The sequence below is a fragment of the Leuresthes tenuis genome, unplaced genomic scaffold, assembly GCF_036924035.1.
Source record: "Leuresthes tenuis unplaced genomic scaffold, fLeuTen1.0.hap1 SCAF_11, whole genome shotgun sequence".
Lineage (NCBI taxonomy): Eukaryota > Metazoa > Chordata > Actinopteri > Atheriniformes > Atherinopsidae > Leuresthes > Leuresthes tenuis.
The window spans coordinates 22529427-22545533 of record NW_027325365.1 but is presented as its reverse complement, the minus strand read 5'-3'; the positions used below and the strand labels follow the sequence as shown (position 1 = coordinate 22545533).

General features: G+C 41.5%; 2 protein-coding genes across 2 annotated transcripts in view; one reads left to right on the top strand and one right to left on the bottom strand.

Moving 5' to 3' along the window:
* Positions 1-16107, top strand: part of apool (apolipoprotein O-like) — a 353684-nt gene that overhangs the window by 35969 nt on the left and 301608 nt on the right. The window lies entirely within an intron of this gene.
* The window catches only part of tenm1 (teneurin transmembrane protein 1), a 177242-nt gene that overhangs the window by 14125 nt on the left and 147010 nt on the right, over positions 1-16107 (bottom strand). The window contains exons 23-31 of the mRNA XM_072396098.1: positions 13810-13964; positions 11241-11324; positions 10647-10841; positions 7669-7756; positions 5887-6083; positions 4185-4498; positions 3406-3578; positions 1542-1786; positions 560-853 (exon numbers count right to left, since the gene is read on the bottom strand). Of these exons, the coding sequence (XP_072252199.1) occupies positions 560-853; positions 1542-1786; positions 3406-3578; positions 4185-4498; positions 5887-6083; positions 7669-7756; positions 10647-10841; positions 11241-11324; positions 13810-13964 (1745 nt within the window). The remainder of the gene's footprint in view (positions 1-559; positions 854-1541; positions 1787-3405; positions 3579-4184; positions 4499-5886; positions 6084-7668; positions 7757-10646; positions 10842-11240; positions 11325-13809; positions 13965-16107) is intronic.

The window sequence follows — 16107 nt, the reverse complement described above, 5'->3', positions numbered from 1 at the left end:
ATTACTTCTAAACATTTCTCAAAGCAATGCAAGTATTTACTGTAAGACCCCCTTTCAGGAAACTGCTTTCCTTTTCACAACTCTGTGAAAATCCTATCGCAGAACCTTGACACTTGCTTGAGTTATGTTATGCATCACAAAGAACAGATTTTCTGACTTGCCGCTCTCAAAGCTATGCATTGTTGTAGCGATGCAGACACACTGTCAAAGCAGGTTTAAAAAGCTAGTTCAGCCGGTCTGTATTGAAATGAAATATGGATTCGATATTCACTATTAAGTCTGACATTCCAAATGTGTAAAAATGAAATAAAATGGCGTTTTAAAAGCAAATGCTTTCACTTGTAGCTTCTAATCCCACTACAGAAGAGCTTTTCATCCCAGTAGCTTTAGCTTTGGTTTCAGATGAAAGCAGCAGCCTTAAAGCAGCAGACAAATTAAATGTGGGAGGAATAGATTTCTGCTAACAGTAAAGACAAAACTAAAGAGCAATGATGTCACCAAACAAATCTAAGCATGAGACAGCAAGAAAGTTGCATTCTTCTATGACGGGTTTTCTCACTCTGTCTGCGTATGTGTAGCTCCAGATCTTGCCGTTGACCCAGGCTCTGGACACCGCCCTGTCGTTCTCATACTCAAGCCGCTCAGACCATTCTCCCCGGTGGATGGCCGACAATAGCCCCCCATTGGAGTAGCTGATGTTCACCTCTGTGTATTTGCTGCTGGGAGACCACACAACAGGTCGACCCAACAGGTCGTACTGGATGTGGAGGGTGAACTTCCTGTGGTCATCGTAGATCTTCCCCACTCTGGTGTTCTGATCAAAGTCAATGGACAGCAGGTTTCTGTTGTGTGCCTGAGAAAAGAAAAAGTGTCAGATAGCGAGGAGAGCAGAATACAAACTTTTTAATTTTACAGCTTTATAATCATCATAAACTCTGAATAGGGCAGCAGACATCCAAATATAAATGAAGTGGCATGTGTGAGACAAGTAAAGATTTCATTAGCTTAGACAAATTAATTGTGACATTTAGAGCAAACCCAGCCTGCATAATAATAATAAATTGGCTTGTGAATGAGAGAACAAGAGGAAAACAGAGTCCTGAGGAATACAAATTAATTAGTACACATGAGATAAGATGTCCTTTTCTTATGAAATATTCCGCTTGTGCACTTTCCATACTAAAGAAAAAGAGAGGAGTTGTTGTCACTGGGGTGTGACTTGTGGAAAGTACAGCTAACAGGGGCCGAGTCATTTGACCCAGAGCCTTGCCTCCAATGAAATCATCATCACTCAGTACATCCAACAAGTTGTGCAACAAAAACCTGGAATACTAATGCAATTGCATTGAACGGTGAATTTTAAGGTGCCATTTTTCGTCACTACAATTAAAGGTCAGATTACACAGAGGTTGAGGTGATTATTTGATGTATTCACACTTCTTCACATGAACTCACTGTTGATATGTTGACTGATTCAGCTGTGTATCATGCTGTAAATAAAACCTGCTGTTGTGTAAAGACTATCCGAGTTGATGTTTTACCCTGAGCCTGCGTTCGTAAGTGCTATAGTTGGTCTTGCTCTGTTCCTTCCTCTGCCTCCACTCTATCAGACTTGGGGCATGGTCTCCGGGCAGGCTGATGTTACAGCGGCTGGCCGTGGGACTGACTCCTCCCCCGACGCCTCCTGGGAGAAGGGGCTCTGTGCTGAGTGACAGCTCCATCCCACTCGCCAGCGACACGAGGAACGAGCCGTCAGCGCTGACTCTGTATGAACTCTGAGCGTGATCTGGGTGGGTTGATCATTAACCACAGGTGGGTCATGCATATAAACAGACACAAAACCACACATGCACACCAGGAGGCAAAACATGCAGCAACATGTGAAAAAAAAAAAAAAAGTGTGATAAACTTCAGTCAGTGGAAAGAAAAAAAAACGGCCTTGAGAAAAATCTGAGAAACAGTCGCAGACTGCATGAATGCAATGTCTGGCTCTTTGTATACATGTTTTGTTTGAATTAATTGCTTATATCATTGCGGCACATCACTGTATCAGCTATTTCAGCTTTAGAAAAACATCTATTCGAACAGTGGAGGAGAGAAGGAAAATGACAGATAGATAATGAGAGATAGAGCAGTGGAAAGAGGCAAGAGAGAGACCACGAAGAAAAGAGAGCAAAAGGGGGAGGGGGTGTTTGTGAGAAAGGAGAGCTTGGCCATAACAGTTTTTCACACATTGCAAATGTTTCTCAGAATCAGTTCCCTCATTTCTGTATTATTCTGAGTAATATTTCATACATTATGTACACATTTCATTAACACTCTGACTCACGTCTTTGCGAACCCTAAAACACGATTAATAAAAAGAAAAATAAACATAAAACTATATTTTAATCATAAAATTTAACACGGCCTATAAACTAGATAGTTACTTCTATTCCCTCAACCACTATAAATCCTTCTTCTTCCTATACAGTTATTGTTGCCTGAAGGCAGGTGGAGATGCCGGAAATTTAGGTGGTGGAAGTAAAGGCGCACTCTAAAATGGCGGGTCATTTCAACTTTTTGCCAGCAGCTCAGTTGCACTCCGGCGCCGCGTGCACGCATGTGAGTGCACGCATGTGAGTGCACGCATGTGAGTGCACGCATGTGAGTGCATCTGCGTGCATCTGCGTGCGTCGGAGCAGCTTTTCCCTCCCCGCAGTGCTGTCATTGTGACAACTGCTAGGAAGCAATTAAAGGGATGACAAGAGAAGAAACTGCTCCCATGAGTGGCTTCTCCACTCTGCTCTCATTTTCTCTTCTTCTTCTCCTCTCTGCCCCCCACCCAACAGTCATTAAGGCATTTCACAAAACAGTCAGATCTGTCTCTCTTTTTGGTCATGAACAGAAAAAAAAATGTATAAAGAAATAGTTCTTTTTTTCTTGCTGGTTGCCCATCTGCTAATGTAAAGTTCCGATCAGATCCATATATGAATTAGATATATATGTTTATAGAGAGAGATAGAAAGAGAGGGGGTGGATCCTTTGTAACTACTGTAAATGCTCAACGTACGGTTATTGCAGACGATGAAGACAACGCTATTACTATTATTGCAGCTTGCTTGTCATAAATGTTTAAACATGGCTACAGCCTTGTACTCCACCCTCCTTTTGCATCTGTGTGTGTTTCATATCTTTTTAGAGCTCCCCACATGACTCATAAACAGCTTAGTGCTACAATTGTGGTGAACTAGACAGGCGCTGTTGCAGGGTTGTAAAGCTGTCGTCTTTCCTCTTTGTCAACTTGTGAACATGAAGAACCTCTCTGACCTCCTACACTTCACTAATATTACTAATGATGAATGGAAAACGAAAAGAAAAAAGAAAAAGAACAATGCACAGAGATTCATGATCATGATCCTTCACCTTGTTTGAACGTGTAGATGGTGTCACTGGCAGACAAGTTGGTGCTGGTGATGAAGTTCTCGCGGTTGGATGCTTCAACCTCCACACGTGACCAGCGCTCCAGGTTGCCGTGGAAACCGGTTATCTCCCCTGTGGGTAAGGTGATGTTGGTCACTCGACCCTCGCTGTTGTACCTAAGAGAATAAACACAAAGGCCACAGTGTGTGAGCACAAACACACAGAGACAGGCATAGACAAATAAACAGTCATACACAAGTACATCTCACAACACACGTACACACACACACAGGCTCTCTATTTTCCCCCTTTCACTGGCACAGACTAAGTGTCAACTATGATTTATATGTGTAATTATCCAGCTGTGGAGTTTGAGACAGAGACTGAGTTGGCAGTGGTGAATAATTCACACAGATGTGTTTTAGTGTGTGTATTTTATGTACAAAACTGAGCGTATATGTGATCAAAGTGTTGCAGAGATGTCCCTCTGCCTCGCAGTCACTTAAGCAAAGACTAAGAAGGACCCCCTCCCGCCCCCCCCCCCCACATCTTTCTACAGTGCTGGCGATGCAGAAGCCACCAGATGGCACTCACACTTCACACCGCTCATGTACTCTTTCACAATGGCTAAAGTGCAAGTGTAAACACATTCAGAGTCAAGCAACAAAACACAATTGATAGAAATAAATGAGGGAAAGACAGAAATAAATGAGAGAAAGAAAAACAAGAAAACATTGAGGAGACAAAAATGTATGAGAGTGCAAGAGAAGATGTAAACTTACTCATAAACTGTGGTCCAACTGTTCTCATCACTCTTGGTTGCTAGGAGTCCTGTGTTGCCATGGTAAGTGATGTGAGCAATGTCATGGCCTTGGGCTGACACCTTCCTCAGCGTTCCGCTGTTACTAAGGGACAGCCAGTACACCTGTCCGCCAGGTAGAGCCAGCCACAGGGGCACTCCATGAGCATCTCTCCTCACCTGGAGGCCGTGGCCATCGCGACATGTCATCCCAGACAGCTGGCCGTCTGTGCCGTAAGAGAAGTTGTAAAGGTAGTGGCCGGTAATCAGGTGTTTGGTGTACATGTGGGAGCCGTTCTGTCGCAAAATAGAAGAGGAAGACTGTCATGATTGGATTGTAGAAGGTATCTGTTAATCCAAGTCTGCATGGAAGTTCTTTCAAGGTGGTAGCTTTTACACATAAAAGGGACGGCATCATTATAACAATCGACTGTATGAACAGGAGGACCCTGAAGCATCGTGAGTTGCAGCATAACTTATTATTGTTCAAAAAATGCACCAAAAGGGCAATTAATGAAAAAGCAAACAAATGGACTGATTAACAAGATTCTCAAGGCCTGTACACTCAATGTCAGCTCTGCTTAAACATAGATAATTTTGAATCACCCAGCCTTAGTTCATTATCTCTTCTTTACAAGAAGATTTGCTATATATCTACTTACTAAGAGTACAATACAATTCAGGGTTGATACACGTTTAAACAGAATTATTTAATTAGATTTAATGTAGTCTGATAGAGTTTTTTAAGATTTATTGAATGTAGATATTCATTTTTAATTAAAATAAGCCATTTATGTACATGGAGTATTCTATAGATCTATCAAAATCATACATTTAATCAAACAAGAGAGAATCTTAACTATCTTAACTTTACAAAGCAGAAAAAAAATGCTTGTTTGATTCAGTCTAGTTTTAATTTTGTACCTCAGCTCTAATGTATTGGACTTTTGTACAATTTCCTTTCTTGTATAATCCAAATGATGTCCAGATACTAGAATGTGATGGTGGGTTATAAACCGTGTTAGCATGTTGGATGTTGGCTACTGTATCAGCTTTTTGCCAACAACGATGGCGGGTGTATGCCACCTTCACCGCTCTGATTGGGACATCTCCGGGAGTCAGTGTAACAATGTCACTGCCTCTTTAATGTTACGATTGGGATCCGATTCGTATCAGTAAATCTTTACACCTCTACCTGATATGTTTTAGGAGAGACACGCCTTTTACCCTCAAATGCTCTCACATTAGCGAGCTACTGCTCGCTTTGTCAGCTGGCTCAGGTTACACAAGGCAGTTATTCGATACACATAACAAACTCCACATAAGCTATGGTTTGCATGGCTTAAGCCAAAATAAATTAGCGATGTTCGTAAAAATCGTTTAATGGTTCATTTATCGCTCAGCGAGTTACGAACTTGAAAACAAAATGACTTTAAATTAATGTGAATTAAAGGTTAGTTTGTAAACATAGCATTGGGAATTTGAATAAATCTGAGAAAATAAAATATAACTCACAAATGGCTACACTGTAATTATCTTTTAATACAGAGGTAACACACATCACCACACTCACACAACACACCTTATTATTTATTTTGACCTTTACTGAGATTTAAAACTCAGGGATCCAGCTATGGTTTTTGCAACGATGCGTTGTTTATTGACAGGGCTTAAGCATTGTGTACCTGGCTGAAGAGATAGAGCTCCTGGTCCAGCGGGGAGCTGATCTCCACGAGTCCTGTAGGGCTAGGCTGAGGCTGGTTAGGACTGACAGCTCTGATCCGGATGTTGCCCAGATCAGCAATGTACAGGGTGCCATTGGGGGCCACTGCCAGAGAGGAGGGGGCTTTGAGACGAGCGTCGCGAGCGTAGCCTCCATCTCCTGATGAGACCAAAAAGAGCACATTGTTTCTGTGAGGTTAAACTGTTCTATCAGCACAAAAGCATAAATTAACGCATCATCAGTCCCAAACATACTGAGTAATACAAAATCATATTTCCCCCGAGAGACAGAAGTCACACAACGGTTTGTAAAATATGAAGACTCCATGGTGCCGCTTGGGCGGTTATCAGGTTGGCTCAGGAGTTGGACATGTTGGGATGCTGTAGCTTCCCAATGGAGTGGATATGATGACCATCTTGATAGTGACCTCGTCATTATCAGACAGTGAAAGTCAGTGACTGAATGCTTCCAGATGTCTTTGGTGGCACAGTGGGATAATAGTCGGGTGAGGGCCTTCGGATGCTGTCAGCAGTAGGCCCGGGCCCTCTGATGGGTCTGTACAGGCAGTAGGGAGGTAGTTTATCTTTCGACAGCACGCACATTATGTGTGTTTCTATTTCTTTGTGAACGTGTGTGTTCACGTCCGTTTGTATTTGCCGGTGTGCGCTCACATGAGTGTGCATGTTCAAAGTCAGTGTGTAAGTGTTTACGGTGACGGGATGGAAACGGAAAGCCTCTGAAGAGAGTAATCATCTGTTAACAGCAAGACATGATTGAAAATATGCAAAGTGCAACCCAAGAAATAGGGATGGTTACAGCCCATTGGCTTGTGGCACAGGAGAGACACTTCCCACCATTCTGAATAGAAAAGAAACAGATTTTCATGAGCAGAATTAGATGATAAAATCACATCCTCTGACACTTACAATGAAAGCATGGCCTAACCGTCAAAAGAACATCTGCTTATTTGTTTGGTCCCTTCCTTCTTCCCTTTATTACACCTCAGTTGCCCTTCAATGACACACCAACCGGTTAGAACATTCGGCATCAAAAACTGAGCTTTTTCTTCCACCAGCTGTAATTTGAATGGATTTGAAAGGTTTCTCTTGAGTTGGCTCCCACTGAAATCTAGCTGGAGGTTTTAGCAAAAAAGAAGCCTTCCTTTGAATACAAAAACACACACACACACACCTTCGGTAACCAGAACACATACACGCACATTCTGAGTCAAATTACATTCTCCGTTGTGACACTATGGATGGTCTCCTCTTTCTTACATATTGTTATGATTTACATGAACCTCACTATCGTGTCGTTTTAGTGTTTTTTAGATAAACGTCAAAGCGACTCCTCTCAGACATTAAGATTCCAATCAGCTTAAATAAGTCAAACAGGATGAAAAGAGAGAGGGGAACAATGTAGGAGACAGACAAAAAAAAGTCATTCTGTAAACAAAAAATGACTGGCTAGCAGGGATAGACAGACTGTGAGATTTATTCATTCGATATGAAGACCTACTGACTTTATCAAATCATATTAGTCCAGTTCTGGTTTCCTCTAAATATCCTCCCGAAACCGGCCAAGTAAGATATGATCTGAAATGCTGTTATATGTTTTTTATTTATCTCATTTTTGTTGGTCTACTGTAATCCTATTGGAAATAATCCAATACTCTCACATTACTTAATCCTTCCCTCATGTAAAAAGTGTGTTTTTGTATGTGAGTGTGTGCTTGATGACCCACCAGAGAAGCAGTCGCAGTTGGGGTCTATCTTACAATCGCAGTCCGTGGGGGCTCCCGAGATAATCGATATCTCCCCGTTGGTTGAAACCTGTGGAGTTTTCAAAAACCGACACTTCACAAATGGCAGGAAAGTGCTGCGGGAGTTCATTTTGGAACAGGAGATCATATTTCATCATCGGCTTCTACAAGTCGTCATCTCTCAGACAAGATAAGAATTTAGTTTAAGCTAAAAAGGAATTGTGGAGATATTGCAAAGGAATTATATTAAAAGTGAATTTTTAAAAAATGACAACATGTAGAGTAATGTGCAAAAGTCTTGAGCCACCCTTACTTCTTCATCAATTGTGTGTGTGAGTACCTAAAGATACAATTTAGAATTGGTTCTTTGTCAAGTAGTATGTTATTAGTAGATACAAGTTCATCCCTTGAGTTATGTGCCTTTTTTTTGCTTGAATGATTAATAGGTCTGTGTCAAACAACAAACAAAGAAAGACATTCCCCTACAGGACTGAGTACGAGTGAAAAAGCAGCTGATGTCTAAAGAACAACTATTTACAAGATTACAAGAAAGTGTGGCTGATTGGAAGCAAAATATCAAGAAACGAGGGGTGGATCAAGACTTTTGGACAGTACTGTATTTGGCATCGATCAGCTCCTGCGTCATCAACAACTACCTGGCATATGGTATTTATTGACTTTTGAACATGAAGGAAAAAAGGGGTATCATGCATCTTCAGTGCCTGAGAGGAATCCTTCAGAGAACATGGCTTCATAGCCAAATTTTACAAGACATCCTGAAGGATATGACAGTGTGGAGTAAAACTAACATTCCCTCACAGAAAGTTGACATAACACGTGCTTTTCAAAGATGTCACTTCATATGTTGTCAGGTCTGGACTGAGAAGAGAGTACTGACACCAGCTTAAAGGTCCATCTCATTCATTGGAACTCCTTATAGGCGTCCTTGTATGTAGATCCGACAGAACCAGGATGTTTTACTCTGTTTCGACTCTTTGTGGTAAGCAAACCAGCTGCGTGCTTTTAGCCACATAATCAATTCACACACATGGGAGTGGCATTGATCTTCAAACCAGCTCTTGTGTTGAAAGCAAATAAGAATATTTCTCCCAAATACTGAACTATCTCTATAAAATGTGTTTCCATGAAGCATCTCTGAGTAGAACCCAAAGCGCATAAAGTCAATATTTTAGGCGTAGGAGTAAAATAATTTTTATCACCTTGACCTAGGAAAATGCTCATATCTCCTCCAGGATTCTCCTTAAGATCTAAATTAGTCAGTTTTGTATCCCGGCGGGAGGGCAATAAGAGGAAAAACAAGCTCATTTACAGACCTGGTGCAGTATAGAAAAACAGGACCTCGATTTGAAATAATGATGACAAAGTTCTTCACAGGGTGATAAAAGCTCCATCCTCAAGAATGTGCTTGCTTTACCAAAAAAACAAGTTGTTGCAATTTGCCCTTAACTGAAAACAAACGCAGCCACAGTGGAGCTAATTTGGGGCGTAATGATTGTGATTTTAATGCACCCCTTAGCTCCAGTATTGTGCATATTCAATAACTTCAGTACTGCTATAAAAGGCTGAAATAAAAATCCAACACATATTGATTATTCATGTGCAGTCCTTGATGTTTTGGCAAGATACCCTGCATCCATGTGATGGACAGCTGTGTCTGGACCCTGAGAGCAGACTGTGCTGAAGCTTAGCCTAAATACATACTGCAGCCAAGGCACGTTCACGTTTAATAGGGCTTATTAAGACTAACAAAAGACCAGCTTCTAAACAGTATGAGATGCAGCTGGTATCAGCCATTTGCTATGAAATGCAGCATTTAATTTGAGCGTCTTTTAAATAGAATTTAAGATGTTCCTGTGTGCATTTGGTATGTGTTATGAGGGGCACACTGTTCTGGGATTAATCTGACGTCTCCTGCACCACATAGTGTTTGAGTCAGCCTGACCAGGTTTTTGATCTGTTGAAACTGCCGAGAGAAATCCTAAACATCATCAGCACACATCTGCGGTGAAAAAGCACCACCATTAATTCTATTTTTTCATTTTTTTGGCCCTGCGTGACAAAAACAGTATCACTCAATCTCAAACTCGTGCTTGCTGCTGAGCGGGTGTAGGCGCCTTCTTAAATGTCGACAGATGGATTATTTTTGTTCTAGTTTGACTTTCTCTACCGATGCCGAAAAGCTTGATAAATACAGGCCTGGAAATGACAAATACACTAAAAAAGGCGATCTTTTCATTGCCCTATTCAACATGGCTAGTCGGTCTGCATCAAAAAGGCATCTGAAGCATTTTGTGTTCCTGTCTGACTCCACATGGACCCAGCGTGGTGCTAGAGGCCACAAAGGCTCTATTGATTGAGTACAGCAGGCAGTATTTTCGAGGTGTGGGTGCCAAAATGCTGCAGTTCTGTGGCAGCCTGCTGCTAGCTATGGGACAAAAATACATTTATTCCTAAAAGTGAAAACACTTTGTCTTTCTTTCTTTTCTTTTGTTTCAGAGTTTTGACTGTCCAGGCTTAGGAGACAGCTTCTGAACATTGCCTTGCAGCACAGCATCTGTTATGCAAACAGCCTGACAACAGAGGGTATATTAGTGTCATAAGTCCTGATGGATTGCTGGTATCATCTCCAGCCGAGAGGTGTTTAGCTGTAGAGGACATTCTTGCAAGGGCTATTGCTTTGTGATCATTTTTGGACATCTGTCCAGACTTTTACAAGAGGAACACAGCTGGAGCATTTGGATGGTGCTGCAAAATACAGTAGGCACCACATCAAAAATAGCTACTTGTATTACACTTTAATGATTTCAATCGACTGCATTAAAGCTCGGGATGAGTAAATCTTTGAGAGTTTTTTGGTTTTTGTATAAATAAGAAATGACACATTACTCTATAACTGACCTCCAAAATGAAGTCAAAGTAAGTGTGATATTAATAGTGACCTGTTGGATGCGGTTGATCCGCCTCTCATCAGTCTCCGCGATGAACAGAGTTCCCAGGTGGGACAAAGCGATGGCCTTCGCAGCCTCCAGGGTGGCTCGCACAGCTGCCCGGCTCACGAGGTGATGGTCAATACCCGGGACCTGGCAGTGAATGGGACGCCCTGCCACTATGCGCACCTGAAGACCTTCTGACACCTAAAGAAATACACTTTGGTTTATCAGTCTCCATAAAAACAGGGGCAAAAGCTCTGCAGAAACAAACGTTCTTGTTGATCTGGTGAATCAAACAAGTCTGACTCATTACGTTTTCAAAAGATAGAAGCTCAAGTAGGCAATTCATTAACTGTGGATAACAAGTTGAGCGACATTTACTAATTACCCACTCCTGCAGAGACCGGCATGCATCTTTTATATTTGACAAGGCCCTCCTTTGCTTTTGTTTACATTAGCAGCACTCTCTCTAAATGGAGCTCAAGTAACAGCTCTGCAGTTTGTGTAGAATATTTGAGCACCCTGCACTGCTGCTTATAGTGACAAAAAAGTTCAGTTCATTCTCTGTCAAACATGTTCTGTGTATTTAGATGCTTGCTGTACCTGTAAGACAATATTGTTGTCCAGGATGTAGAGGGAGTTGTCCAGGGGGTTGATGGCGAGGTCGGTTGGCCACTCCAGACGCACCTGTGGAATGACACACACACCATGCATACAGTGACCGCACTTCCATCAAGAGTGAGAGAAAAAAAAAGGCAGCAAGAAAGGCCTCGATGGAGACTGCCTACAAGAGTCAGTTACAGGTGGTACAAATAATATATCCTTAATAACATAGTATTAGGCCTCCTGACCCTGCCTGCTCATGCAAAGGTCAGTGGCGGGCAGGGAGCCTTCCCTGTATTTATTCAAGGCTTACACCGGCACACTTCGGCCCGCTCCAAATGTCATCCAATAACCGTGATCGCTGCCTGCTCAAATAGCACACCATGTCCGCTAACACCGTGGGGGTCAAAGCCAGACAAACGTACACCACCGCACAGCCACCCGCACCACCGCCCATCTCACACACAAGTAAAAGTGTGAGCTGCGTCTGCTGTGGAGACGAGGCGCTGCGGGTTGGGTCAGGTGATTGATGACTCACAGGATGGATTGGTAAATAAACGGATCATGTTAAATTGCCACTGACATGTCCAATTATAGGCTCTGTCAAATGAGAGCGAGAAGAGGGTTCAGTCTGAAATCCCATTTTAAGAGGTGCAGAGATTCATCAAACGGGACTCGCCATGTTCCTTGACAAAAAAAGGCCTCGTATCAAAAATCAGCTTCTCGTGAGCATCAACTTTTTGTCTTGATGAAAGCTCTTTCAACCTCTTTGAGAAGTTGAAATAACCTTTAGACAGAGCAGGGGCATGCTGCATTTAGAGTCTAATTGAAATAACGGTTAATAATTTAATCAGTAAATAAAAATGTTTGTGTTTTCGCTTTCGTGTAGTGTGCACACAAAAAAAGAAAAAAGAACCAGTTTTAATTGTATTTTTTTTGGCAGTAACACTGCTCCTGCCGTGTTTAATGTCCTCCAGGAAGCCAGATTGTTTGGCTCTCACTGACGATATAAGCACTGGCAATCTGAGAGGTGAAATGTCTGTGTGGGTGGGCACCAATGATAAAAAAATAGCTGTGCTTAATTAAGAGCATCAGTATCCTGCATTCATAAACAATGACCAAAAGTACAGAAGTAATGCCATATATTTTTTTCTTAATCATGTTAATATTAACATAGTGTTACCAAAAATGGTTAAAGTAACAAAGGTAGTCATCATTATCCACAGGATTGAGAACACATCATGTTATCATAAAATTCTAATTATACTGGGTCATTAATACAGAAGCAGAAGCTAACTTATGTATCTTTTAACAATTGTACATATTGTTGCTATGTACAGGGCCCCATCATATATATATTTTTTAAAGTTATGGTGCTTGAAAACATCGTGTGGATCATTACACCAAACTGTTTAGTGCCTAACTTGTCATATTTTTCTGTGTTCATATGTCAGTCAGCCAATAGTCCACTTATTCCTGTGGGAATCTTGTAATCAGGCTGAGTGTGCAAAACGCCTCTGTTATTTTTTTCCCCTTCGGAATTGCCTTGAGGACTTTGACATAAATCTGAATTTTGCGGTAAAACTGGGGAGACAGACTGCGTGGTGTGCCAGAAAGTTGGATAAACTAAGGAGAGAAAAGGCTGACAAACTAGCTGTTTGACTAGCCAACTAGTAAAAAACTAGGATATGTAGCAGCTGATAACTACAGCTGCTACATAAAGTGAAAAGCACATTTTTTCTCTCACAAACTTGCCAGAGGTTACTTTTAACTTATATATAACGTCTTGAAGGGGAAACTCGGAGCTTGAGCTTGATTGGTCCTGATGCAAACAGTTCTGTCAGCGTTATCTTTTTATTTAAAGATGCGTCCTGCTTTCAGACTGTAAAATATGGAATGATCCAATACTTCCCTGTAAGACTAAAGGGGATATATATCCCCCATGCCTCCACCCTTAAATTACTCAGTGGTAGAAGAGAGCAAACACATATGGAGGACAAATGCAACTGATGTGATCAGACCAATGACTAACAAACAGAGAAACTGTAACATAGCAGGCGTACCAAGACATAAAATAGCACTTCAGGGAATTCACCTGGCTTCAACACGCATATTCACACACATGTACACAGGCACTCGCATCCCTGTGAGTGTTCAGATATCCCTCTATAAAGCCTGGAGCTCATCAATAATTCATCCTCTGCTCTAATAGGCCTGATATTAGTTAGCAGTGTGTTCTGAAGGCTGGCTGATCGAACCTGTGCATTCACCGTCTTTGGTCTCAGCCACATTCTGTTTCTCATGCACAAAAAACACTCATCTTTAATGAGTCACGAAGAGTTTCTGTGGAAGAAACTAAACGATGTGGATTGGCAAAATAATCACTGACTGTTAGAGAACAACAAACAGTCTGTGATTCATTTCCATTCTGATTTAATTACTCTAATGAGCCAGCAGAGACATCCTATAGGAGACTTATACTTCGTCAGATTATTCAAAGAACATTTCGGACTAAGAGCGGCTCCAGCTACCTACTTGTCATTTAAACTCTGCAGCATTATTAGCTTACCTGGCTGATATCCATGCGTGCATCGCAGCTTAACGGCTGCGTCGACATCAGTCCGTTTGAACCAATCACAGTGGAGAGCAAACCCCTCTCATTAATCTTCTGAATGGTGGTGCCATCAACGAAGTAGACAACACCTCTCTTATCCACTGCAATACCTGATCGGGTGAGAGAAAGAGGCAGAATGAGCTTTTGGGGATGATGGCAGAGAGTGAGGAAAGAGGAGATGGAGAAAACAACAAAAAAAACAGTATGAGAAAGAGAAGGGAAGAGAAGAGGTGGAGAGCAGCAGGGAGGGGGAGAAGAAAAGAGTGGAGAGAAGAGGGCTTCGGCAAGACGTCCAACTCAGTTAGGCATTCAGCTCAGCAAGCAGCTGTCTTATCAAAGGCACTGCACCACAGAAATGTAATTACATTTCCATTCCATAGCCCACTAAAGGGATTAGAACAATGCAACTGGAGGAAGAAGTTATTTGTCACATTAGATGTGAATAGGGTGCCGCAGTGAACTTTTGACATTTGACGCGGGCATCCACTCTGCAAACACACACACCTGCATGTGTTGCATATGTTTACCTGTATTTGCACAACACACATGGACACAAGCTGTGCAAGTGGATTTTGCTACAGGCGGCGTATACTTGAACTCCCCTCGCAGAAGAGATCTGTGGTAGACAGAGAGCTGAGAGAGGCAGAGAGGTAAGCCCAGGTATGAAAGGTCAGGGGAGACTATGAATCATCTGTTATGGATGAGGAGGCGACCTTCATTCCTGTCTCATCTCCATGCAGAAAATAGGCCTTTGACTCAACCGCAATAATATTCCACGTCTCAACCCTTTACCTTTTATACGCGTGCTTGCAATTCCCCTTGATTGCTTTCACTTAGCATCTGTGACAATAAGCCATATTTCAGTTTTCCTAACTTCCATCTCCATTTCAATCGTTTAATTTACAAACACATTTTCTTTATGGCTCATCATTAAGTTGTGTCAGATTTATGGATAGATTTCTGCATCTCTTGCATGCCTCAAAGGACTTTATGGAGACAAAACCTAAAAATCAATCACAAAACTAAATGCTGTAAATAGAGAACGCTGTGAAGCTGAAATAATCAAAGAGGCACGATGGAGTGTGGAAAACAGATTTTTATTGATTAATTGACTGGTCCCTTGTACAGTTGTATATATATAATCAATTTACTGCATTCATTTTATGGTTTGGCAAAATGTGTGTGTGTGAAGGTGTGAAAAACTTTCTTTTCATTTCCGTAACTGTTGCTTCACACCTGTGTTGTGTTCACTCGTCCCTTCTGTTCCAGCCATCTGGTTTTATTCAGTCATTTTCACTGTATATATGCTCTTTGATTTCTGTTCTTCTCTACCAGAATACCTAAGTAACTGTCCAGCTTTGACCCTTTGTGTTAAATCCAGTAAGTTCATAACCTTAGCTTGTTCCCGGTTCTTGCCTTGCCCGTGTTACTGTTTACTCCTGGAACTTTGACACACTCTTTATTTGCCAAGACCTTTTCTGTGAAGTTTGCAATTGACGCTCCCCTCTGGATTTTACCTTGAAGTGTCCTCCATTTGGATCTCAATCTGTCACCTATTACTATTTCTACATAAAATGGTCGGATTCAACCATCTGGCTTCCTTCATAACACTTTCTCTCAAGGAAACTGAACGATTGGAAAAGATTCACTTTGAGGCCTGACAAACCTGTCAAAACAAAGCCAACCCGGAAGTTCTCATAAATGCAGTTCCTAAACTGACCACTTGAGGCACTGACCTCCTTGCTCAATGCCTAACTTGTGAATAGTTAAACCAGTTTACAACCTGATATAAATAATGGCTTTGATCTCTGTAGCTAATTTTGCGAATGTGGGTAAAATTTCTTAGAGACTGTCCAAAATGTCTAAAGTTATTGTCTAAACCCAAACAGCAAGTGTCAACTGTGTTTTTGCAAACAGTTGTTGAATCTAGGTCTTAAACCTGCATCCAGCTGTTAAAAGCGCTGCGTGTTATCTTACCATCCCTCTCTCCTCATTGGCTTTTAAAGAAAAAAAAACTTGAAATTTATGATGCAGATTTCTCAAATTTTTGTCTAATTCACAGATTTTTGTGTCAAGAGTTTAAAGGTTTAAAGTCAATATGGGAGCACAGCAGGTCAATTATTAGGTGAAAATATGCAGTGTCCTTGTGTTCTATCTGTAAAATCTACGGCCTTCAAAATGTCACATACAGAAACTAATGGATGAAATCACCGTGGTTCTGTCCATATTTCATGTACAGCCATAGCTCTGTCT